The 26,538-nt window shown below is 49.6% G+C and overlaps 1 protein-coding gene across 1 annotated transcript; it reads right to left on the minus strand.

Moving 5' to 3' along the window:
- Positions 1–5,856: 5,856 nt before the first annotated feature.
- On the minus strand, positions 5,857–17,073 carry LOC137144198 (C-signal-like). The gene is made up of 6 exons (XM_067534393.1): positions 16,889–17,073; positions 14,678–14,729; positions 12,702–12,889; positions 11,366–11,524; positions 10,490–10,609; positions 5,857–6,105 (listed from the first exon to the last, which is right to left on the minus strand). The coding sequence occupies exons 1-6, from the start codon at positions 17,027–17,029 to the stop codon at positions 5,992–5,994; spliced, it is 774 nt and encodes a 257-aa protein (XP_067390494.1). The 5' UTR covers positions 17,030–17,073; the 3' UTR covers positions 5,857–5,991.
- Between the last annotated feature and the right edge of the window lie 9,465 nt (positions 17,074–26,538).

Consider the following 26,538-nt stretch of genomic DNA (forward strand, 5'->3'; position numbering starts at 1 on the left):
TTTAATGACTTTCTTCAGAGTCTTATCCTGAGCAGTAGCTTTAGCAATCACAGCCCATGCTTTGAGCGAGATTGGGCAAGTTTTTTAAAAATCAGATTGAAATAAACAAAATCTAGCTCTGGACTTTGCTGCACTGCTGCTTTTGTCAAATGCTCTAGAGACTGTGTTTACAAGCACCAAATCTCCCCCAGGTTTGAATTAAATTTGCAAATCAGACATTTGTAGCTGAAAAAAATCATCTCTGTATTATTGGAGCAATGTCTGCCATGCCCCTTTTGGCATGGCAATCTGCAGTTAATGGTCAGTTTAAGCTAACACAGGCCTCCCATAAATAAAAACATGAAACTTTTTACACCCATACACTGAGGCCAAAATCTCCTTTTCTATCGGAGTGTATTGACATTCAGTTTTTGTTAGCATCCATGGTAAACTGCTGGTCTCCTATGGCCTTCCAACTACCCCCAGCCTCTCCAAGCTCATCATCAGAAGCAAGTTCACACAGACCAAGACACACCACAACTCAAAATAAGGCTTCTTCGAGCCAGCAGCCTTATAAAAAGGCAGCCAGTTGCGAACCAAGTGATCTGAGAATGGAGGAGAAGCAAACAGGGAGTTTACCTTGGGGGAGTTGCCACAGAGTTTTTGCCTTTCAGGCTTCTGTGAGCAGTGAATACAACATCTGAAGAGGCTGTTCGAAAGAAGACAATATGGATAATGAGCAATCAGCTGTTGTGACCTGCACAGGATGTGCCATGTTTGTCTTTCTCCCATAGGATAGAAGTGACTTTGTTTGTATGTATGAAGTGCGAGTTAGTCTCCATACTGGAAGAGAAAGTTAAAGGACTAGAGACCCAAGTATCAACCCTGCATTGCATCTGAGAAGATGAAGACTTTCTAGATAGAATTGGAATTGGAAGTCCTGGCGCAGTCAAGGAACTGTGATGTGATTAGAATAACAGAGACTTGGTGGGGTACCTCACATGTCATGTCATGTCACCATTGTCATGGATGGATATAAACTGTTCAGGAAGGACGGGCAGGGGAGAAAAGGTGGAGGAGTTGCACTGTACGTAAGAGAGCAGTAAGACTGCACAGAGCTCCAGTGTGACACTGGAGAAAGGCCTGGTGAGAGTCTCTAGGTTAAGTTTAGAGGCAAGAGCAACAAGGGATATGTCGTGGTGGGCATCTGTTATAGACCACCAGTCCAGGAGGATGAGGTAGGTGAGTCTTTCTTCAGACAACTTATGGAATTTTCCAGATCACAGACCTTGGTTCTCATGGGGGTCTTCAATCATCCTGACATTTGCTGGGAGAGGAATTCAGCAGTGCACAGACAATCCAGGAAGTTTTTGGAGAGTGCTGCAGACAACTTCCTGGTGCAAGTGCTGGAGGAGCCAACTAGGGGCCGTGATCCTCTTGATCTTTGTCAAGCCGGGCCTTAAAAACCTCTAAGGATGGAGATTCCACCACCTCCCTACGTAACCCATTCCAGTGCTTCTCCGCCCTCCTACAGAAAAACTTATTCCTAATATCCAACCTACACCTCCCCCACTGCAACTTGAGACCATTGCTCCTAGTTCTGTCATATGCAGAAGAGAAGAATGAGGGGGGAGGGGGATTTGATAGCAGCCTTCATCTTCCTGAAGGGGGTTCCAAAGAGGATGTAGCTAAGTTGTTTTCAGTGGTGGCAGATGTCATTTTGGGGATTATCTGTCCTATTTCTTGCAGTCTATCCTGATTATAGCATTCTCAGTGTGGCTCATCCAGGCACCATGGTCAGAAATGCCCTGCCAGGAGCTCTGCTTGGGGCCTGACTCCCGAAGCCTGTGCTTGGGCTTGTCATATACACCAGTGCAAATATTCCCCAACCAGAACTGACCGCAGACACCAGCAGAAGTGACCGGGGCCCTCTCTACCCAGTGGAATGCAGTGAAGAATCAGGGCACAGTGAGTGGACAGTGTCAATCTGCACCAGCTGGGTAGCAAGCACACTCCTCTCAGAACCAGGCAGAGGCTAGTGTGGGAGCTAAACCTGCCACACTATTGAAATGTGGCCCTGAGTGCACTGGCAGGGTCAGCCTAGCTTGTGGGTGGGGGCTGTCATGTTAATCGTGGATCTGGAACCATGCGATGTGTCCAGTTCTCCCAGTGGCAGGTGCTACATACAAATGTGTATGTGTCTAGATAGTGAACGGTTCTCACATTGCCCCCTGCCGTACCCTTTCTATCTCCCCAGGCCTCCCTGCCCTGGCTGAAGAAGACTGCCTAGGAGAGCACCCAGACAGGTCTGAGTTGTGGCAAGGCGACTATTGTTAACATCTCCATTTGTTTTGTCTCCATTAAGAAAATCCCTCTCTGGCACTCGGTGCAGGACATCTCCTCTCGCTGCAGCTAGGTAGGGGACCGTGACAGACTTGCCCCCAGTGGGAATGCAGGTCTGTGACCCAGCATGGCTGTAGTGTAAAGGACAAGGAGCAGTATTTCTGGAGGCCACAGAGACTCAGGTCTTACTGGGAAGTTATACACATCTGAGATCTTCCTCCTTTGGGACCTTCCAGCAAGGGACACAGACCTGCATGGGGTGGGCTCTGCTATCTAATTGATCCTATGTATGTATAATATACCCACTGCGTGGTACCTAGGCACCATGTACATATAGGCCATGTACACAGAATAAGACTTGGAAATAGCCTCTAAGGCATTTAGATGCTGTAGCCACAGTGAGGAAAAAGATGAACAAGATTTGGGGAGGGTGCCCAATGCTGACTGCGGCCTTGAGACGTGCTTGTCAAAGGAGCCGGTGTATTAGCAGGATCTCCCCCTGCTGTGTTCTGCATGTTTGCTTTACAGTAAAAAACCAAGCAGGTTGTACTAGGGTGGATGGGTCAGACAGACATACCCTGTTGCAGTGCTTGGGTGATCTGTTTGATTGACTGGAAATGTTTTGGGTTGGTTCAGGGCATAGCTGGTAAGGAAGGCCCAGGTGGTATCCCTGGGTGAACTCTTCTCCTATGTGTGGAGTTCCCTTGGGTTTGTGCTACACTAAGGGAGATATGGGCTGTGCAGAAGACACCCTCTTGTACATCTCAGTCTTTCTGGACTCTGGGAGGACCTGTTGTATGTTGTATCATGGACATATGTAACGAGCTGATCCTAAATGGGAGATGAGGGAATCCCAACAAGACTAATATGAGTGTCACAGGGTGGCTGGCCCTTAATGAGAAATGGGTGTCCCAGCCTCACCTGTGATTTCAATTCACTGGCCAGGTGGGGAAAATGGAGACGGGTCATGTGATTTGACAGGCCTCTAGGATAAATAAAAGTGAGCCCTGTGTAGGGGAGAGAGAAATTTCAGCAAAGGCCTCGAAAAGCTGCTGAGAGCAGCCAGGCTCCTGCAGGAGCCCAGCAGAGAGGGTTTGCCTGCTGCCCTCTCTGAGACAGAGAGAAGACAACCCGGTGAGAGTGATTGAACGTCTCCTGGGGAAAGAAAGGACTCCTGATGGAAAGGGCTGGGGTTGGCTGCCTGAAGAGCAGACTGGGAGTGAAGACGAACTCCAGGACTGCCTAAGACTCCAGAGCCAAGGAGCTTTTGTGTTGTGGTGTTATTAAACCAGTTCTACTCAGAGGTGTTAGCCACAAGAAAGCCTTGGTGGATTATTTCTGGAAGCCTCAGAGGGAAAACTGAGGCTGGGATGTGAATGGCTATCCCAGGCCAAGAGAGGGCATTTGCAGTTGGTGACCCAGTTACAAGGAGGATGGACATCAGCGTTGCCTAGGCTTAGTTTTCTGATAGGAAACTATTACTGTAGAGGGCTTTGGAGTATGGGGTAGCACTCAGTCAGGCACTATTGGTGGACAGTTTGGTTAGGAGAATCCACATGTGGTAGCTTTGGTGTGACATGGAGACTCGATTAGTGTGAGGAGCTTGTGTGAGCTACTGGAAAGGGTGTTCCATTGCCAGCACCTAGGATGCAATACAGCATCTTGATTACTCTTGGGGTGGGTGTGTAGGATACACTGCTCACTCACTGCTCCAGTCACTTTTTCATCTGGCTTTGTGGGGCATGGCCTGAGTGTGAATCTGATTTTTAAAGCTCCTGGGACTGATGTGATTTTCTGGTTCCCTACATAAGATCTTCCCTTCTCAAGTCAGAGGGGGTAAGGGCCTCAGCAGTGAGGATTTATAGAGGCAAAGGGGGCACTGGCCATGTCTCAGGATATTCAGTCCTGACCTGCAGTCTCCTCTGGCTATGAAGTCGCTACAAGGACCAGGGAATTACCCCCTCTGAAAGAGTGGGTTCAAAGATCTCCCTTCTTTCAGAACCTGCTAAGCCTGAGGCAGCTTCAGAGATATTCTAGCCCAGTGGTTCCCAACTTTTTTGGCTCAAGGGCCACAGATACCATTTTTACAATCCTGAAGGGCCACTAGTCTCCGCCAGCAGTCCCACTTCCCACTGCAGCCAGATGAAGGGTTCAGCGCTGATCTCTGGTCCCCCTGGTTGCAACAGGGAAACTGCACGTGTCCTGTAGCTCTGTGCGCTCCATCTGGGTCCCTAGGCAGTGGCTCCCTTCTGCAGCCAGGGGGATAGGAGATCAGTGCTCCCCTCCCTCTGGCTCCAGCAGGGACCCCAGCATGTAGGGAACCAGGCAGAGCGCTTTGCTATGTTCCCTGCTACAGCCAGGGGAGGGGAGCGCTGATCTCCTATCCCCTTGGCTGCAGCAAGGAGCCTTCACCTGTCTTGTAGCCCCGCAGCAACATGCTCCGCCTGGATCCTTAGGTAGCGGCTCCCTTCTGCAGCCAGTGGGAGGGGAGCAGAGGGACACTCTGAAAGATCATAGAATCATAGAATATTAGAGTTGGAAGGGACCTCAGGAGGTCATCTAGTCCAACCCACTGTTCAAAGCAGGACTAACCTCAGCTATATCATCCCAGCCAGGGCTTTGTCAAGCCTCAGCTTAAAAACCTCTAAAGATGGAGATTCCACCACCTCCCTAGGTAACCCATTCCAGTGCTTCACCACCCTCCTAGTGAAAACCACTGTTCTAGCCATTGCTGCAGTCTCCTCCCCTGTCATCCCATGAAGCACCTGCTTTTGCTCTTATTCTCTCGTCCACTTGTCTTAGTACTGCAGCCATTATTCACCTTCCTTTTCATGGTCCTCACCAGCCTGTGCTCACGGCATGTGCCACCCATAGGCTGCTCTGAACATGTTCACCCAGTGTATGTCTGTGGGGCACAAAGAGAATGGGATTCTGTTCATCACAGTCCATTCTGGTGGTGTGAAAACTGACGTTGGCCCAGAAAGGGAAGGTGACGTTACCTGACAATGAAGGTAACAGGGCCCAGGAGCAGCTCCATCCGCTGGTCTGGGTTCTTTGCCCTGGTCTCACCTTGTCCTTCTGCCACAGTAACAGGAGTGTCATTTGCTGATCGGACCAGTCTTCACAGCCCTGAAGAGCAGAGTAAAGGAGGGGCCATTCCCTCTGAAAGTCAGATGTGCCACAATGACTGTCAGAGTTCCTTTGGTAAAGGTGAGTTGGCATCTTCCCTTTAGTGGTGATGACAATTTTGGCTGTTCCACGTGCAGAGCAGGCCTGAGAAAGAGCTCAGGTTCCAGAATTTGGGGTGAAATGAACATCCAGGTTGAGTGTATGGAGCTGGTGGTTGGACAAGCCCTATTTTGACTGGAGCACATTTGATCTGGACTCACTCACAGGCAATAGCCAAGTAGACCCATGGGAACCTTTATGCAGACTGACTTTTCATGGCAGAGCTGTGCTTTGCGGGAAAGAGACCCACAACAATCAAAGGACAGATTAAGAAAGCTTAACCAGTCTAAACATATGTAATTGCAGTTATGGCCAGGCCAGGTCAGGAAGGACTCAGGCAGGGATCCTGCATTAGAACAGTGGGTTTATTGAGGACACAGGCACAGCTGACGACGCGGTCACTGGAACAGCCTGGCGCAGACACGTGGCTGGGCGGGCATCTCACCAGGGAACAACTTTCCCTTCCCAGTTCACAAAAGCCCCATTGTCCTTCTCGGAGAGCGAGGGGAGCATGTTCAGGATCCCTTGGACACTCGCATCCACCGTCAGTGGGGCCTGCACAGGGCAAAGGAAAGTGAGGGATTTTATCACCACTAACCGATTGGGTATAACATGTCAAGGGAAAACTTTGCAGAATGCATTGTGGCCTAATAGTATCCTATGGTACAGCGTTGTCAGGTCACTGGGGCTGGTGCATGCCATGGCCTTTGGCATGCACCTAGGGCTTCTGTGCCAACGATACAAAGTACTACATTTGGTGCAGGTTCCGCTTTTGCTTATCCAAGATATAAGTGTATTGTGCTGTGTGTCCACGAAATAGACGTTCTAAGGGTTCACAGGACCTGATCGCATTTCTTGTGCCCCGTTCATCCAGCAATTAGCATTCATTCCCCTCACCACTGAATCTACTCCCATCTCTCTTCTTATTGCTACTCCTGAGGTGCCCAGGCCTAAGACCCTTTCAGACTGAAGGTGACCAAAGACATCCAGCTTTATTGATGCAGCTCTTGTTTTAGTCACAGTTACCCTCACTTTTGCTAATTCCTCTGTTCTTACTTTTTATCCTAATTGTACCCCATACATAGAAACTCAATGCCATCTGTTTCAGGTATGGAGGACATGTAGGGCAACAGTTGCAAGGAATCATAAAAGGAAGCAAAGGAATACAAGGACAGTGCTGGGATCATTTGGTATTGGAGTAGGTGAACTCAATGGATTGTAGGCAGAAATATTACAAAGTAAGTTAACAGTAGGTTTGGATGCAACTTGTACTGGTTATCATTCATGATATAAAAGAAATAGTGACTCACCTAGAAAACTCCAGGTGGCCAGGGCTGCTATGAAACTGAGCAGCAAATAACATGAAGAAGGAAAGTAATTACCAGCAGTGGTGGTACACTAATTCTACTCAGTGCACCATGCAGGAATGTAAGACGGACGTTGTGAGTCTCACAAGGATACATTGGTTCAGGTATATCCAGTTGTTAACAGAAATTGGGGATGGAGTTCCAGATTATGGTATCCTATTAAGGAATGGCTTTGGGCACTTAAACAGGATAATTTTTTCTATTATTTCTATTTTTTCTATTATTTCTAGTATGTGGATGTTATCATCTACAAAATAGGTGCATCTGCCAGAACAGGGAATAAATGCTCACCGATCCAAAAGTAACGATAAACAGGAAGATTGTGAATTAGTTTTTGCACCAAGTGTAGATAAACAATTTTAATATTTGGGAGAAGTTAAGGTATGTTTTCATTCTAGAGAACCTGCTAATATTAAAATTGAAGCACTAAAAATTACCTTTGTGGGAAAAGTAGTGGCAAGTACTTGATGTACTAATCAAAATAGTCAAGAAATACAAGCAGGAGACCACAAGTATACTGTACCCATCATTGCATTACATAGTGCAAAGATGACATTATGATTCCAGGAACACCATGAAGAGGCAGATTGCGATTGTCCCATCAGGTCTTACCTCAGTCAGAAAATATGACTTACATTGCCCAGTTTAGCACAGAATTAAAACATAAGGTAGTGGATTTTAGAGTACAAATGAATATTGTTACTGGCAAAAGAAGCTGAAATTATTAAAAATGTTGGTGGGAATCAATTTTTTTGGGGGGGTTACCTACCATCATTGGAATTTTGAATGCAATATTGCATCCTGTAGTTGTGCTATGTAGTAAACATACTGGTTGTGTACTAATTATGGTGTTAATGTGGTGTTGGACCAAAATAATGTATTTTACATTACAAAAGGTTCAGGAGAAGATGAAAACTGAAATGAGTTTATTAGTCAAATTGTAAAACCTGTTAAGTAAATTGCAAATATATAGTTGAGAATGAATCGTGGCCATAAGAAATATTCTTCCCCCTTGATGACTGGCAAGTCAATGACTGGTAAGATCCTTTGAAAGATGGGGACAACCTAAGACAAGCCCAGTCACTGGGAATGAAAGAAAAGAAAAGCAATGGAAATGTACCCTGCACTGACAAGTGTTCAGTTGCAGAGTGTGGCCCAGTGAAATAAAAACAACTCTGTCAACTGTTTGCTGGGTGACCTTAGCAGGCTTAGCCTTGTGTAGAAGGAGGAATAGTCAGAGTGCCAAACTTGGAATATTACCTACATGAATTGACACTGCTATGCTAGCTCCAGTTATTGACACTAGAAAGTTATGATTATGATTGTGAGTGTTGAAATGCCACTTACTGTCATGAGGCATATAAAAGACACCTGTTAATCCACAATAGTAATGATTTCTGGTATGACTGACATTCATATCTGGTTGATTGCCCAACAGTTAGTAAATATAAACAATATGTTTTTAGTAGCTTGTTGCAAGTACCTGCTGGACAGTGTTGTGGAAAGAATCATTCTGCTATACTTTAGAGTTGGATCGAGTGCCGCTTTAATGGTGACACACACACACATACAAAGTACTTTAGCTAAAGGGAAGCCCAAGCAACATGTCTAGATGCTGATTGTTGGTACTTCACCTGGCTACCAGATACAAAAGACTTACCTAGGGGTTGCTTAGGTTCATTTACATGTTGATCGTATAGTGGAATTTGATTAACAGTTTATACTTAGCAAGAAAGACAATTATATGTACAATGGGGTACGCCAGATGTTTTCACAGGAAAGACCAAAGAGCCATTTGATTATACAATGTGGTTTTCAGGTACCTTGGCTATCACCTGAAGATGGGTGGCTACACAATATATGTTAAAATGCTAATTTGTATGGAGTAAGTTCCTATGGGGCCAGGAAGACAGGGGGGCACGTACCGATACTTATCAGAACAGGAGATGTCTGTTCACAGACTTTAAAGGGCCTAAGGCTTCCAACAGAGAATTAGCATTTAGAATGTGATATCAGAGACATCCTGTGGGATTTTAGCATCTTTATCTTAGTTTCAGTTGGGGCATCCTGTTAATAGTTCAACCTGGGGCTTCTATTTCAGTTTCAGGCTACAACTTCAGGCCAGGCCTTCTATGATCAGTTTCAGGCCAGGCATGCTATTAATCAATTCTATTGATTAATTCTTTGACTCCACAATAGGTTTCTCCACCGTGACTCTGATCACCAGTGTTTTGTAACCTCACTTCCTCAATAGAGAACTGTTTATTACTTACTTAAGTTTATTATTTACTTAGAAGACTCCAGAATCAGTTGTCTCGGACCAGACTGATAGCAGGTGGAAACCCGCGGGGAATACTATCACTTAGCACTATCTCTTAGGAGGGCAAAGCTTCACGGTGACCTGGAACAATGTGCAGGAACCTGCCCTGGTGCTGGCTGAGGATACTGGGTGCCTGAATAGAGGTGATTGGGAATTTTTGACCAAACTTTTTTGTTGGAAAATGCAAATTAATCTAAACCAAAACTTTACGTAGAAACAGGTCAGTTTAGATTCAGCTTTCATCAGGAATGCTTCTTGGGTCCAGAATTACTGGTAGAGGCCAGTGGTTAGGAAATTGACCTGGGAGGTAGGTGAGCCAGGTTCAATCAGGCAGAATAAGGACTTGAAACTAGGTCTCCCACCTCCCAAGTGAATGTCCTAAACACTGGTCTGTTGGCAATGGTGGGATCTCTACAAATATTGAAAGTTCTCAGCTTCATGCTAACATGGAACAAAAACAAATTCCAAAGACTCAACATTTTTGTGAAACAGAATTGTTGTTTCCAGGCCAGCTGGCATCTCTCCATGTCCCTGCATTGCCTGGGGCTGGGACAGGAGCTATGTGCAGAGTTCTGCAGACAGTCAAGAACACCAGAACCTTTGTAGAAGTTGGGGGGCCACCAGCGCAAGAACCGCAGGGGTCAGGAGGCCATGCCCCCCACTTTTTAACATGGCTGTAATTTAGGAGATTGGGCAGCATTGCCCCTCCAAACTGCAAGCCTGGGGCTGGTGCAGAGCAGCGCCGGTGCGGGCTGTATTTTGCAGCAGTGTTGCCCCTCCAAACTTCCCTGCCATGAAGCTCAGCCCCTGCTGGTGCTGCTCCCTGACCACCTGAGGCTGACAGTTTGGGGGAGAGGGGCAGCAATGCCATCCCCTGCCACCCAAACTACACTCATGTTAAAAAGTGGGGGGAGCATGGCCTCCTGACCCCCTGGTTCTGGAACCATTGCAGACAGTATCTGATAAACAGGTGATCAGAATGACTAGCTCCCACTTCTGGGTTCAGATGGCAACAGCTCTGTTGATATTTACTGTGTAACACCAAGAGCTGGAGGAATCATGGCCACAGCAGCACCTGTAGTCAATGCCCAGGACACAGCACTGAATCCCTGGAGAGCTCGGTGGTGCTGACAGCCTCGTTGGAATGGAAGGACCCTGGGGAGTTTTCCTCAGTAGGGGTTGCCGTGGACCAGCAGCTTCCATTGGAACCATTACTTCTATAGTGAACATCCATTCCCAGCGAGGCACCTACCTCGGGGGAGATTGAGATCCCCATGTCAGTCTGCACCCAGCCAGGATGTACAGCGATGCACAGGATCCCGTAGTCTCCGTACACCAGGGACTGGCACTTGGTGAGCATGTTCAGAGCAGCCTGTGGGCGAGATCCCATCAGCAGAGACAGCAGCGCATGGGGGAGAGGAATGAGCCCTACAGGGAATGACCCCAGATCCAGAGGCACCAGCAGGAAGGGGCCAAAGACAGCCAAGGGAGTGAGGACCAAACATCCTGCTGCGAGCTCCAGTATCTGATGTTCTCACTGGGAACAGCAAGATGCCCTCAGGGGCACGGACCCAGGGAAGGGGGTGTAGCCACGCTCCAGTGAGCCACAGCTACTGAGTGGCCTCTGGGGGCTGCGACAGCTGAGAACAACTTAGAGCAGTCTCAGCGCTGCTCTAAATAATGAAGGTTCTGGGAAGGGGGAAGAGTAAATGTGCCATTGATCCTCCTTTGTTCCCCCCTTCTAGTTTCACCAGGTGCTGAGGATCTGGCCCCTTAGCTTTAAACCTAATGATGGTCTCTGAACTGGGCATATATGTCCCAAATGACGGGCTAGAATGAATAGCTCCATAACAGCCCTTGCCCTTTGGTGCTGAGACTAGCTGGTCTAGTGTTGAGGAATCTCGTGTCTCTCCCAGGGTGGGATTTCCTTGATGGGGTAGACAGACCGTGGTAGGTTCCCAATTGAACAGGAAATCCTGTATGAAGCACAAACAGCAACTGGCCCCACCTAACACAATAGTAGCAGCTAGGAAGACTGTCCCCAGTTTGCTGCGCATGTGTAACTCAGTGCTTTGCTTTTCATGGATTTTTGCAAATAAGACAGTCAGCTTGCCAGTGTGCTCCCTACCTTGCTGCAGCGATAGGAGATAAATTGCCCCATATTCCAGATCAAGACATTCTGGATGGAGCCAGCCTCGCTGGACATGTTGACAAGGGCCGCCTTGCAACAACTCATCTCTTTTTGGGGGCATTCCTGGGCAGCCTTCTTCAGCAAGAGCAGGAATGCCTGAGGGGAGGGAAGAAAGAGTAGCCATGGTGCCTGCTTAGGAGAAAGGAATCTGTCACATTGGGCCCAGCCCCACCTATGACTGCTAACCTGCCTCCCAGCTGTGGCTGGGAGGTCAGGTATATGTGATAGATGGAAAATCACTAGGTCCATATAGGACATGAGGAACATAGGACTGGACGGGATCTCCTGGGTCACTGAGTCCCAGTCCTCTGCATTCACAGTCAGGCAACCCTGTCATCTTGTTCATGAATGATCAGAGTCCCAGAAAAGCTCAGCGTCAGAGCTGCCGGGAGTGGCAAACTTCTGCGGGAGACCCTGGGGCATGGGAAGGCACCCAGTTCATGTGTGACTCTTGGACTGATGGCTGGGAGTGCAGTCCTGCAAGGAGCAGGCTAGGGAGGAAAAGGGAGCAGAGGGTCACTGGGACTCCCACGCAGGTGGCCTGTGGAGAGTAATCCTGTATGGGGCAGATAGTTCCCTGCCCGAGGCCCTGGAGAGAAGGGACATAAACAAGGCACTGAAATTGCGTAGGTTAGGTTAGTTTGAAGACATGAATCTGAATCCCTGAAGGAAAGGGTGGGGCATCCTGCAGCAGGAGAGCACTCTTCAGTGCCCAGGCCCACGCCTCAGCCCACTGGCTTTCAGCATCACGCTCCGCCTCAGTGCTCCCTTCACCCGTGCAAAGACTTCACAGCAGCCACCACTGGCCATTCTGTCCCGGGGTGACACATGCTGCGCACACTCATGTCTGTAAATCATGTCTGTATCACAGCCAAGGAGAGTCAGTGCAGGAAGCACCATTGGCAAGTCTCCTCTTACCCCATTCCAAGAAAGGGGAGTCTAGAACCCCCTCCCCACTCAGCTGGCTAACTGGGCTATTGGGGACTACTTATCACAGAGGAAGGATACATTGAGGGAAATCATCACTGTGTTTTTTGTCTGTTGAAGCAGCTGCACTCTATAGGCACACAGTGTCACCAGGGGGAGTGCTAGGAACTCTGGCTCCGTTTCTTGGGTGGTTAAAGTCCCATAATGCACTTGAAGGGTGCACTGCAGATAACTTTCCCACCCCCCACTTCCAATGGAGTGACTCATTGAAGAGGGGAAGTATTCTGCTCTAAGCAAAGTCAAACCCCAGTGTAGCCAGCAATGTCCCCTCTGTTGGGGCCCTTACCTGGCTCACCAGCAGAGTCCCGGTCACATTTGTGGCGTACAGCAGGGACATGTCCTCCGGCGTTTCAAACTCTAGTGTATTCAGCTTCAGCACTGCAGCGTTGTTGATCAACAGATTCAGCCCTGAGCCTTTCAGATGCTCCTCTACTCTGGCGGCTGCCGCCTTGATGCTGGCTGGGTCAGTGACTTCTACAGAGACAGAGCAGAGGCTTCAGGTGCATTAGGATTCCTACTCCCAATAATATACACCCCTCCCCAGGGTGCAGGGAGCCAAGCATGCTAACAACAAGGGTGATAAACAAAAGCTGGGGCAAGCTGCCCTGGTTTATTTTGCTCCATGTGTGACTTTTTATGTAAGCTGTTTAATGAGCTCAAGTGCATGTTTGCAACTATTCTGTCCACAACTGTGCATTTAAGCGTATGAGGAACATGGAGCTGCACAGAACTTGGCAGCTCTGGCTTGGGCAGGACAGGTGTTTGATCGTGACTGGGGGGACTGATGAGGGAGTGTGAACAGGGAAATCCCAGGGCAGGTAGGTAGCTCACTCTTTGGGATGGTAGGTGGGCAGTGGGGTTCCTGGCAGGGGAAGGCTGCCAGCACGCCTGCAGTGCAGAGGTATGTTTGGGTCACAGGTGTGGTTGGGAAGGTGCATGTGCTGAGAGAACCTTATGCAGCTGGTTGCAGAGGCCAGGCCTGGGCTCTTCCCCCCACCCCACTGTTGAGGCGCACCATATTCTGCTGTGGCCAAAAGATGCAGCTGCAGGCAAACAATGGCTGCCTCCTGCCACTCAGCGGGAAACATGGGCTCCGCGGGGGGTGCAGGAACGTGTGCAGCCAGTTTGTCAAGTGGGCTCAGGCTCAAGGGAGGGCAGAGCTGGGAGGAAAATACAGTGGATCCGGGCAGTGGAGGTGCGCCCATCTCCCAGCACTGCTGCATCCACCTCTCCCAAGGCTCCTGCTGCTCGCCAGTCTTGGATTCTGCCCCCGCCAATCCCGCATGGGCATGGGCACTGACTGCTCACCAGCCCCACTGCCTTGGGATACTCTGGCCATGCACCCAGCTCTGATTACTGCTTCCCCATTGGGTCCCAGGTTCCAAACAAAGAGCCAATTAGATTCTGGCGAGGCCTGTGGTCACAGCAGGGCAGGGGCAGGTAGAGCTCTCCCCTGTCCTCTCAGGCCAGGGTGGCTCTGCCCCCTCCACTCCTCTCTTGTGAACTGAGCGCTGGAGACGGATGGCGTGCAGCACCCGTCGGGGGTGGGGGGAAACGGGGGAAAGAGCCCAGGAGCTGCAGGAGGAGCAGAGATGAGTCTGGGGGTGGGCAGAACTGATGTGGGGCAGGATTGGTTTGAGGGGCGGAGCAGAATGAATTTCTGGACAAGGCTCAGCCAGATGTGGGGTGCTGCTTGAAACACCACCCGCCCCAGCCACCACACACCTTTTTCAGCCCACTTTAGGCACTTTTGACTGCAATTGTGACATGAGAGGCCTAGCATGTGGTGCTTTCCAAGCCTCCCAGGGTCATCCTGCCCCTGTAGGCCTCTCCAGGCCCACACTGGCCTCCTGGGGTTTGGGGAAGGAGTGCAATGGGCTCTGAGCAATTGTTGACTCCGTTTCTCTTCTCCCCACTGAGATCTGGAGCATGAGAAGAACATGCTCTGGGAGCTAGAATGGCAAATCCCAGGCCCCTGGGCTGGCAGGGTTCCATTCTGAGTGGGGAGCTGGATAGGGAAGCTCCAAGTGGAGCTGGAACGATTGTCACCTTTGTGCTTTGTGACCGCTGTATGCTATAGATTCCTCTCTTCCCTGGGAGTTGGGCCTCTTCTTTGCTAATCCCAAGGGCAGAACTAACAGGTTGCTACTGGAACTGCTCCCAACAGGGCCAGGAACAGGAACATGGAGAAAGGGGGATAGAAAACAACATGACCCAGAGCAAAGGACCGTCAGCTCTGCAAGCCTGGGACCGGGGACCCACCTAGTACAACGATCACCAGGTTTGGATGCGTGGACGCCAAGTTCTTTAATTCCTGGAAAAGAGCAAAGTCAATGATTATTGACAGAGGCCCCAGCCCCCAATGCTATCACTGTGCGCAGTGTGCTGCCCTGTGAGGAGGCGTTTAATTCTCTTCTGCACGTTTAAAGTGCCATCGTCTGACCCAGGGGGTATCTTGCTTCTTTCAGCAGTATGTGGGGTACATACCCGGGCAGCCTCTTTGCATGGGTATAAATAGCATAGCTGGTAAGGCACGGCTTGGGGGAGTAAAGAGACGCTGAAGGGTGGGGTATGTTCTCAAGTCATGTGCACAGGGAAAATGGCTGTCAGTCTGGTTTGGGGGCTGGACAGGACACAGGCACTGAGAGGAGCAGCAGAGAGGGTGATGTGGGAGAATGGGGGGAGCAGATGGCAAATGTAGGGCTTTTGGGGAGGTGCAGGTGCAGGTGCAGGGGAATGGGAAGCTGAAGGTGTGTAGAGGAGAGTGACGGGGTTGGGTGATGCAGTGGTTGGAGGGCAGCTTCCCCAGCCTGGGGGCAGGGCAACAGCCCGTGGCGCCTGATTGTATGGGGTGCCAAAATGTTTTTACCTTCCGCCACCGAAATGCAAGGATCAGTGTGATTTTTTGGCGGTGGGTAAGAGGCAGGGGAAATTCAAATGTGAAACTGACAAGCTGCCACAGAAATAGAAGGAGCTGCAGTGACTGAAATTGACACCCCTGAAAATATCATTAAAATTCCCTGAGTGCACACCCTAATCCCTGGGTGCACACCCTAATGAAATGGGCCGTGCACGCCTATGGGCGCAATTATACTGTGTGCCCGGAGCGCAAGAATGTCTCAGGCTGACCCTGCCCTGGGGCAGTAGTGAGTACAGGGAGTCCCCTCCCAGCAACTGTGTTGCCAGCTCTTGTGAACTAGTCATGAGTCAGGACCTGCAGGAGAAGCTCCTCCCATCCTGTGATTTTCGGGGCTGGGCATGTGGGCAGAGCTCTGCAAGAGCCTCTGGGCTATGGACACAGCTGCCCTGCGACTGGGCCCTGCCTTCATGTAAGCATGGCCCTAGAGCAGACAGAGGGTCCTGGGGCAGTGGCAGACAAGGGACGGAGGAGTCAGGGAAGTGTTGCTGCTGGGGCCAGGGCAGGGGAGCTGGGGAGTTGGGAAGATGTTGTCACAGGTCCCATGCTGCTGTTTAAAGGAAGCAAAAGGAAATGGATGGCCGTTCCTTGCCTTAGGGGTGAGGGAAGGGGAAGTGGAGTCTCCATCTGAGCAGCCAAGGCAGTGGCGTGTGTTTTGTGTGCATTAAAGGTTGACTTTTCCACCTGAAATTACCTCACATGCACACTGGCAGAGGAGTAGAGGGGAGTTAAACAGTGAAGACAGACTAAAAAGACACTTTTTTTTAATCATATCATTTTGGGGGTCTGACTCATGATGGCCTCCTGAGGTTGGCAGTACAGAGTGCCCCGATTATCTAACTAGCCGGGGGGACACAGATTTTATTCAGATAATTGGGGGTTCAGATAATTGTGTGGGCAGGAGCCATTTAATTATTCTGCAGTGAGGTGGCCTCCCCCCAAAGCGAGAGCTGTCCCTGTCTCCTCACAGCCCTGCAACTGCAGGGATCAGATGTTGCTGGCTCTGTGGCCACGCTTGCTCAATGCCAAGGCAGTGGGGCTGCAGAGGGCTCCCTTCATTGCCACAGGGGCCATTCAGCAGCAGGGCAGCCTTTCTCATGGCTGGGGCTTGTACGCTTCTTCTGCACAGTCCTGCCTGGGGTGGGGCGGGGTCTCTGCTGTATTATCCAAATCTCTGCATTTTCCAAACCCCTTCCTTGTCACCCAGCATGAGACACGCGAGGCACATGCTGGGGGACAAGGAAAGGATTCGGATAAGGTGGAGGTTCAGATGATAGGACTACGTGGCAGTGGGTATGTCTACACTGCAATCACCATGTGAACAAGATGCACAAACCTGCCTGGAACTCCATGCTCCCATGGCTTCATTGCTCTGGTACTTGAGCTACCTTAGGTGTAACTTCACAGCTGAAGACTTGGGCAGTGTCTGCAATCACCTCCTGCTCCAGCACATTGCTCTTGGTACTGAGCACTGGGAGGCAGGAAGTTCCTTGTTCAGATTCCCCCACCCCACCATCAGCGGGTAAAGCTCATTCCTCACCTCACCCCGTTCTCACCTGTGCTCCCTCTGGGTCCCGGCAGGTCGCAAACACCCACTCGGGTGGGTTTGATTTTCCCAGAATCTGCTTGACGATCTCCAGGCCAATTCCCCGATTGGCCCCAGTCACCAGAACGCTGCGGACGTTAAAGCCAGACATGGTACCTTGCCTGCCTCTGCCCCAGCTCGCAGAGCCTCTGCTCGGTGAGAACTGCACTAGTTATAGCCTCCCCTTTCCCCTCCCCTCCCCTCCCAACTGGGGTTACATAAGGGGAGCTTTAGGGAAAGAACTCTATCACCATCTAGTGCTGAGACAGGCAGAGATGGGATGAGCCAGACCGTATTTGTGTAACAGGAGAGCAGTTTGTTTTGGTTACTAGTCAGTGAAGTTCTGAGTGTAGAGCTGATGAAATGTTGTTCTTATTGTGTGTGAGAAAGGGAGGCACAACTGCACTTAACATGCCCTGAATGAGGAATTGCCACACCCAGAATATCAGTCTTCCACAGCTGGGAAGTGCAACTGGACACAAGGCAAGGGTGACATGAGAGATGAGGAGCAAATATGAGGCCGTGAAGACTTTTTTTTTTTTTTTTTTTTTGAAAGAACCCCTTTCCCCTGTTTTGTAGATGGTATTTAAGGAGGTATTGAACCCATTGTTAGTCTGATTCTGTTTCGTAAAAGACAAAACAAGACAAATGCACCCAAAAGGGCAATGGACAGAACAGCAAAAATAGAAACAGTAGCTTCTCTCTCAGGTGTTGACACTTACTTGCAACCTTAGTGCTAGAAAAATATAGGTGTGGCACACAGTCTTATCCATCACTTTGATTGTAAATTTGTACCACCACTGAGCTGTTTAGGGCATTGCTTTTAGTGTCTTTTTCTGGTCACAGGCTTACAACAATATTGTAAAATATATAATCTGGGCCTGCTAGATCACACTCTTATTGAACAGAAGGCAAAAGGAGAAGAATAGAAAGGATTTAAAAAATAAGGTATGGAAGGAAGAGGACCCATGAGGGTGGTGGTGGCGGCAAAGTCCCAGGTGATGGTCGGAATTTAGCCAAAGCTGGTGGAGGTGATAATGTCACTTGGGTCCCCCTCTTTGGCAAGTCTGGACAGGACATCTTTTGGTATCAGGCAGATGAAGGCCCGACAGTGTCATGGTGCATCCCGGGGTCCCAGGAGATGGTGACGGTGGCAGCCATGATGGTGAGGCTCACTCCTTCCTGTTCTCCCACCTTTCAGTCAGCCAGCGTTTTCTGATTTTATTCCAGTGTCTTTTTTTGAGAACCCCAAAAGGGGTGAAGGGCAAAATAGCCCACCCTTTCATTGTTTTGTTCACTAATTTGGCTAATTTTTGACACACCAGTTTAATTCACTGATTTCTGATCCCACACGTATGTTGTTTAGCAGGTAATCTTCACACAATCCATGAGTTATAATAGCAGGCCTCTTTGTCTCCCTTTGGGACCTTTTTCCATTAACATTTCTTGTCATAGTTTATAGTAATATGGAACTGATGAGAAAGCGCCTACGGCCCCTCTTGTTACTTTGCACAAACTGATTGCCTGGGGTGATTGCCTGTGAAATGCACAGAATTAACTCCCTCCCTTGGGAGGGTTTGTGTAAATGATGCTGGGGCGGGCGGGGAAGTGGGAGGAAAAATGAGCTGGGAAAATGAGAAGCAGGATGCTCTGCTGTGAGAGAGGAAGCTGCTGGCAGGATAACAGGCTGCTGGCAAAAGGGGACTCTAGTAAATCCTCAGCCTGGTGGTGACAGGACATCTGAGCCCAGTAACTGACACCAGCACCAGAGCAGCGTGCATGGACTGGTTGGACTCACCCAACTGGGGGAGGAGATTGCGCTGGCACAGGGCAGAGTCTGCATGTGTCTAGCCAGGCGTGAGGGGACGAGCTGTCTTGCTGTGTCCAGCCATGGGTGAGGGGAGTCTATGTAACCCCTGATAGAGAATCAGACCAGGGTCTGCTCCTGGCTGTACCCACGTTAGATACAAATGTTCTTCTATTGCTAAGTGTGGTGCTTGTTTCGGGGGCTACCTATGAACCTCCCTAGGAAGAAGGGTTGATGTTTGTGCTGAGGTGTGTGGCTGGCACCTGGGACCCCTTCCCAGCCCTGGGAATCCCCACCTGACAGTAACGTTTTATAAACTTTTATTCACTTCTTACAACTGAGCTCACAATTAGTGTGGATTTGTAGGCCCAATTATTACAACAGCGTGCAGGGAAGGTATTTAGTTTTTCCCCCATGCTCTGGATGGGGGCTCAAACCAGTATGTTTGTTAATGTTAAGAGGAACCTCTAGATATTGAACCTGGCCCTTTTTGCTGATAACCCTGCCTGGCACAAGGAATGCACGGTGGGGGACATGTCTGGGATGACCTGAGCGAGTACTGCTCACAAGCACATCTTGAGCAAGCCATTAATTTGGGAAAGTAACTTATTTGGGTATATTCGGAGGAAATATAATTTGCATAAAGGCTGTGTACATGTTGGAGGCCTGGTGCAATGGGGGGTATATTGACCCCTTTTAGTAACAGCGGTATCTGAGGCATTCCGTGAGGGCTCAGCTGAACCTACCTTACTGGCAGCCACAGCCTGGACCACTGCAGTTGCGTGTTTAGGAGGGAGGCTGATGCCCATGCAGCATTGTGTGAGGTGTCGGTAGTGGTGGAACCCTGCCAAATTGCAAGGGAGATGGGAATTGGAAACTGGTGGGCTCTGGAAACCCACCTGCACTGTTCCTGCCTCAGATAGGAAGTTTTAAAAGAAACTAACGGCTTTCTGAGGAAAAGAGGGAAACCCTCTGGCTCACATAGGGTGTCTCTTGGGCCCTAACCCAGCACCTCAGTTGAGCTGCTGCAGCACCCAGCTGATGTGTGGGCAAAGTCTCTGGGGCAAGTACTGGAAAAGGCTGCGCAGCTTCCTCCTGGATGAGCCACTATTGGAAACAGCTAAAGCTGTTTTCTGGGGGGCTTCTGCCACAGGGTGACTGGCCCCTTTGAGAAGGGCAGGGTCCAATGCACCTGAGACTCATCAGCTGCCTGCCACATTATTGGATTTCAGTGATGGCACCTGGCCTGAGAAAGGGAAAAGAGAAGAAGGGGCAGGGGGAGCTGCCTGACAGCAGAGAGTTGCCGGAGGGGGAGAGCTGCAGGACAGCAGTAACCATAAACTGGGGCTGCAGGAGGAGCTCAGGAGCATGGGCTTGGTCCTGGAGGGTGGTTATCTGAGCATGGGTAGGACTGACAGGCCGGGAGGCCTGGAGGAGTGAGATGCTGCAAGGAGCCTCTCGCAGGAACGCTGATGTGGGTTTGCAGGAAAAGGCTCCTGGGAGAGAACCAGGTCTTGGTGCTCTCAAGTGGGTCCTGAAATGGGAGCTAAAGGTGGGCAGCAACCTCACGAACCTTGTCAGGAAGGAGCCCTAGATCCGGTGGCAGGGAAGTCCAAGACAACTGGAGATCTCTGTCCTGCGGCAGCCCTCATCTGCCTTCATAGCTGCAGAGAACTGACAAGTCCTGGAATATGTCTGTTCTGCTGCGGAGGTCTTGAGAAGTTTGCACTGTGCTTTGTCGGGAACCTCAACTCACAGCTGTTCACCAAGAGTGACACTACCAGGAGTACAAGACTCTGGACGACATAGTTCTGAGGATCACTGGGGGACACAAGTCTCTCCACAAGGCAGTGGTCCAAGTAGAGGAAAAGACCTAGAGGTTAGTGACCGTTGGGTGGTGACCTCTGAATGGAAGTGAAGGCTGCTGTGTTGTAGCCTTGGTCTATGCCGGAGTTTTGAGAGGCGCTGTTTTTACTACTGTTTAATTGCAGTGTAGACATTTGGGCTCATGCCCCAGCCCCAGCCTGAACATCTATACTGAAATTTTACAGCCTCACATCCTGAGCCCCGTGAGCCCAAGTCAGCTGGCCTGGGCCAACCGAGGGTGTTTAATTGCTGTGTAGAGACGCCCTCAAGGGCCCAGCGTTAGATGTGGTACACACCTTGAAAATCCGTCACCCCCCGTTCAGTGTAAGGTCATGTCAATGGTGTAATCTCAGGGTGTGACTGCAATTTGAGTAGACGTACCCGAGGTAGCTTGGTTAGCTGGGTACCAGAGCAGGGAAGCTGTAACACACCCTGGGATTGCAGCATAGACACACCACAAATAACTGCTTGGTGGCCCCTGATCACACCTTTGGAAGCATGGCACGTGCTGAGACTTCTTTTTAAATTCAATGATGCCAGCCAGCAAAATGTGAGGAGGTTTCAGCCTTTATACAGAGCTTGGAGACGCTGTTACAGAGAGCTGTGGTGAAGGGAGGGGTGACAGCTGAGCAAATGGACTGTGCCAGGCTGGCCCAAGCTTTAAGAGATTCTCTACCATGAACTGCTCCTACTTATACTTTGGTTAGAGAAAGACAGGGGAGTCCACCAAGTTACATCTGGCTAATAAGAGGTCAGAGAGGAGGAAAAAATACAGATGGACAAAGAGGTTTGTCGTGCCCAACCACCCAAGTAAGCCAGCACAGCACACATGAGACTCCCTGAGACCCTGATGGTGAGTGCCAAAGAGGAATTTACACATATTTAGGCCTTGAGAGGTCAGGTAGCTGAGGTGTAGAGTAGCCTCAGCTCATTCACAATTTCAGGGCACAAGGAACCCCTGGCTGTGGTGATTAAGAAAACAGCGGCTAGAGCCACCTGTCCCACCAGAACGAAAGGGGTGAGGATGATACTTCTGTAATGGGTGCAGCCAGGATGGACACAGTGCTGTGAAGTGTTGGAAAAAAGAGAATCCCACTCTAGTGTGTCAGAAGCTGGGGACTAGGACTGACCATTTCTCTCTGTGTGTGCAGGCGTATCTCCCCCCCCCTCATCCCCCAGTCTAAAAGGCCACATCGTTCAAGCATCCTGGGAGAAATATTTTTCAATATAGGATTCCCAGCGGGGATTCCTTCTGACGAAAGAAGGGATTTTGAAAGTTATCTTTTGATGGAGGTGCTCAGGATGGCAGGAATCAAAATATCCAGAACAAGCCCTTATCACCTGCCAGGTGATCCTGAGACAGAACGGTTGTTCTGTTTCTTTTGACTATGCTGGGAACTTTACAACCAAAACAGAAGTCCACTTGGAGCCAGCAGATTGCACTCTGGCAGCATGCATACGTTGCCACAAAGAATGATACTATGGGAGTCACACTGTACCACCTGATGTTTGGGCAAGAATCCTGATTGCCCACAGACCGCAGATCAGAGGATGGAGATAGATGGAGATGCATCTCTAATAGGTTGCTCAATTGGGAGACAAATTGGAAGATGTTTACCATTTAGCTATGACTATGGCTGATAAGAACTCAGACAGAAATAAGCACTGGTATGATGGTCAGATATGTTCTCAGGTACTCGTGCCAGGAGGCAGAATTGGGGGTGTTGCTGGCAAACACCCAGTCACTACTTTACTTTGTCTTGTAGCAGACAAGTTAGGAGTGCTGCCAGTCTACAAGATCATACCTGAGATTGCACCAGGTCAAACAAAGACAGTACAGAGAAATTTCCTGTTACCCATGGGGGAATTAGTAAGTGTTCCTTGCAAGCCCAACCTTCACTCTGGACCTGAGCAACAAACAGGTGCTGGAGCCTTAGGTCCTCCAGGAGCTAATCAACCACTACCTTATGCGATAATCAGGGACATGACTCTGAAGAGGAGGGCCTACTATAGTGTATCCTAGAAGAGAGAACAGATTATGGCTGCCCTCTGCTGAATCCTGTGAGAGCTCCAGTTCTTCTGTCTTCAGTCCCGTGGCAGAGGCACTGATGCCTGTTGCTGTCACCTCTGCACCCCTAACAAGACCAGCCCAGAGGAACTCAGTTCTACCAGTGTTTCCAAATCTTCTTGAGGAAAGAGAGACTCTGAGGACACATGGAGTTAGGGTGGACATGCATGCAGGAACTTCGGCATTAGGACAAGATAGGGAGGTGCCTGAGTCAGTGGCTGAGGGGCCTTAGAGGATCCACAGAGCAACCTCCCCCGCACCCCTGCAATGCCCACATTCATTGGTGTGACTGAGTTAGCAGGCAGGGAAAAAGGTTAATGCATGAGGTGTTTGGAGTGGTGAATGAGGAACCGGTATATATACAGTATTGCCAGCCTCAAGAGAACAAAAATCAGAGACTGGATCCCAGAAAATCATGAGCTTGATCAACAAATCATGAGCTTTTAAAAAACATATTATTTGTTTGGTTTTGGTCTGCTTCTGATTTTTTTGAACTCCCACTACCCATCCCCAGTGCATCTGTGACAATTAGTGTTGCCATCCTCTCTAATTTATTGGCTAAGGGGATTCTAGGAGCTATGACCCCACCTCTGCCCATCCCCTGTCCAGCAATTAACTCTGACCACACCAAACCCCCACCCCCATCAGTTCAACCCACCCAGCCTCACCTCTGCTCCTCCTGGGGTTCTCAACCCTCCTCTCCCAGGCCAGGGGAGCTGCTGCAAGGTCCCTCTCAGCTGGTGGGAGCATCTCCAGGAGCCCTTCTCCCCCCTCTGCTCCTTCCCATGTGAGTGCTAAGGCAGAGAGCCGAGAGGGAGGAGCAGAGGCGCTGTCCTGTCCCCATTGCTCACAGGAGGGGGAGGAGGGGATGGAACAGCCCTGAACCGCTGGGCTCTTAACTCCCAATTCCCCTACTGTGGGAATGGCTTCTGGTTGCTGAGGGGAGGGAGCTCTTCCTGTAGCAGCTCTGATTGGCTGCTCAACCCTAGGAGGCAGGGAAATGGGGCACGCAGCCAATCAGAGGGCTCAAATTCACTACAAGGCTGGAATTTACACAGCATCACCAGACTCGCTCCAGCCCTGGCCGAAACATCATCCCTGTGAAAACACCGTGAGGGGTGGCAATGCTGCATGTGGCTCAGGGACTCGTGGCTCCAGCCGTGAACTCACTGAGACCCTGTGAAACAATGGGAGAAATAATGGGCCGGTGCAGTAGGAGTGTGAGATTTGCTGGGACGCTGCGTTAGAGATTGCAGACAGGATGCAGCCTGTGGTCTGAGTATCATTGGGGGAGGAGCTCTCTGCCACCAATGTGGTAAGTCAGGAAATAGGGGAGGAGCTCAGAGAGTGAGCTGGGTCTGGTGGAGAAAGATGGGCAGAAGGCTTTACCTGAGACAGCATCCTATGGCAGGGACACTTGTCCACAGGACATTTACACCTGCAAGGGGGGAAACTCTGGCAAGGGACCACTGCCCAAGGGACTGTGACATGGGTGTCTGTCTTACTATTCGTATAAACATATGATAGATTTATTGTAGTTGTTTTCCCCCAGATGAATTCTCTGTTCCTTTTGCCCTTCATAAAATTGTTTGTTTGAGACACACACTCAGGGTATGTAAACGCTGTTTACTAAGCCCCAGTCTGTGGGACCTGGGCATATGGAATCAAGTTTCCAAGTCTGTGCTTTGAGTGTTCACACTGCTATGGAAACCTGGCTTCACAACTGTGCTGGCGCATCAACACTGCAGTACACAGACACGAGTCTGTGAGCAAGTACTATCATACCCCAGGATTCCTGGCACCTCGACCTGCTGTTTTGGGGATCACTGTACAGCTTTGACTTCCTAAGCAATAGTACTCCCCAATGGTTTCCTTCTGCTACCCATCTGGTCTGAGACAAGTGACTCTAAGTCTTGGCAAATAATAAACAATTCTTCATTGAAGAAGCAGGTCCCAAAACACTGGAGCTCTGCTTATCAGATGGAATTACTATGGGGGTAATCTGTCCAACAGATAACTCCAACAAGCTACCAAAAGCATACAACTCATATTTACTAGCTATTTGGCTATCAACCAATCAACACATGCCCATAGCTTACAATATGAAGATGATATACACATATAGAAGAGCTTATCATATTCAGTAAGTCTTAAGTTTTCCAATGATACCTAACAGGGCATAATTTGCAAGATTTCTTGTAATTTTGATATCAATAATGTTATAAATGGTCACTTCTAATGCAGACAGCATCACACAGACCAATGCTCCATCTAGCCCAGTGTCCTGTCTTCTGATAATGGACAATGCTGGGTGCTTCAGAGGGAATGAACAGAGCAGACAATCATCAAGTGATCCATTCCCTGTCCTCCACTCCCAGCTTCTGGCAAAGAGAGGCTAGGAACAATCATAGAATATTAGAGTTGGAAGGGACCTCAGGAGGTCATCTAGTCCAACCCCCTGCTCAAAGCAGGACTAACCTCAGCTATATCGTCCCAGCCAGGGCTTTGTCAAGCCTCAGCTTAAAAACCTCTAAGGATGGAGATTCCACCACCTCTCTAGGTAACCCATTCCAGTGCTTCACCACCCTCTTAGTGAAAAACTTTTTCCTAATGTCCAACCTAGACCTCCCTCCCTGCAACTTGAGACCATTGCTCCTTGTTCTGTCATCTGCCACCACCAAGAACTGCCTAGCCCCATCCTCCCTGGAACCCCCTTTCAGGTAGTTAAAGGCTGCTATCAAATCCCCCCTCATTCTTCTATTTTGCAGACTAAACAAGCCCAGTTCCCTCAGCCTCTCCTCATAAGTCCTGTGCTCCAGCCCCCTAATCATTTTTGTTGCCCTCCGCTGGACTCTCTCCAACTTGTCCACATCCTTTTTGTAGTGGGGGGCCCAAAACTGGACACAATATTCTAAATGCGGCCTCACCAATGCCGAATAGAGGGGAATAATCACTTCCCGTGACCTGCTGGCAATGCCCCTCCTAATGCAGCCCAATATGCTATTAGCCTTCTTGACAAACAGGGCACACTGCTGACTCATATCCAGCTTTTTATCCACTGTTACCCCCAGGTCCTTTTCTGCAGAGCTGCTGCCCAGCTCGTCGGTCCCCAGTCTATAGCTGTGCATGGGATTCTTCAAGTGGAGGACTCTGCACTTCTCTTTGTTGAACCTCATTAGATTTCTTTTGGCCCAATCCTCCAGTTTGTTTAGGTCACTCTGTATCCTATTCCTACCTTCAAGGGTATCTACCACTCTCCCCAGCTTAGTGTCATCCGCAAACTTGCTGAGTGTGCAATCCACCCCATCCTCCAGATCATTAATGAAGATGTTGAACAAAACCGGCCCCAGGACTGACCCCTGGGGCACTCGGCTTGTGACCGGTTGCCAGCTAGACATGGAGCCATTGATCACTACTCGTTGAGCCCTATGCTCTAGCCAGTTCTCTATTCATTTTATAGTCCATTCATCCAACCCATACTTCTTTAACTTGCTGATAAGAATACTGTGAGAGACAGTATCAAAAGCTTTGCTAAAGTCAAGGTATATCACATCCACCGCCTTCCCTACATCCACAGAGCCAGTCACCTCATCATAGAAAGCAATCAGGTTGATCAGGCATGACTTTCCCTTGGTGAATCCGTGTTGACTGTTCCTGATCACCTTCCTCTCTTTCAAGTGCCTTAAAATGGATTCCATAAGGACCTGCTCCATGATTTTTCCAGGGATTGAGGTGAGGCTGACTGGTCTATAGTTCCCTGGATCCTCTTTCCTCCCTTTTTTGAAGATGGGCACTATATTTGCTTTTTTCCAGTCCTTAGGGACCTCCCCCTGTTGCCACGCGATTTCAAAGATAATAGCCAATGGCTCTGAAATCACCT

Source organism: Emydura macquarii, unplaced genomic scaffold (assembly GCF_026122565.2).
Source record: "Emydura macquarii macquarii isolate MOO-44397 ecotype Brisbane River unplaced genomic scaffold, CSIRO-AGI_Emac_v2 contig_3401, whole genome shotgun sequence".
NCBI lineage: Eukaryota > Metazoa > Chordata > Testudines > Chelidae > Emydura > Emydura macquarii.

Excerpts from the sequence above, each read along its gene's own strand:
- LOC137144198 (XM_067534393.1), bottom strand. The coding sequence starts at position 17,029 with ATGTCTGGCTTTAACGTCCGCAGCGTTCTGGTGACTGGGGCCAATCGG. Across the intron at positions 10,610-11,365 it reads TCTCCTATCGCTGCAGCAAG|GCTGCTCTGAACATGCTCAC; the intron begins GTAGGGAGCACA and ends TCTCGCCCACAG. Across the intron at positions 6,106-10,489 it reads GGATCTCAATCTCCCCCGAG|GCCCCACTGACGGTGGATGC; the intron begins GTAGGTGCCTCG and ends TGCCCTGTGCAG.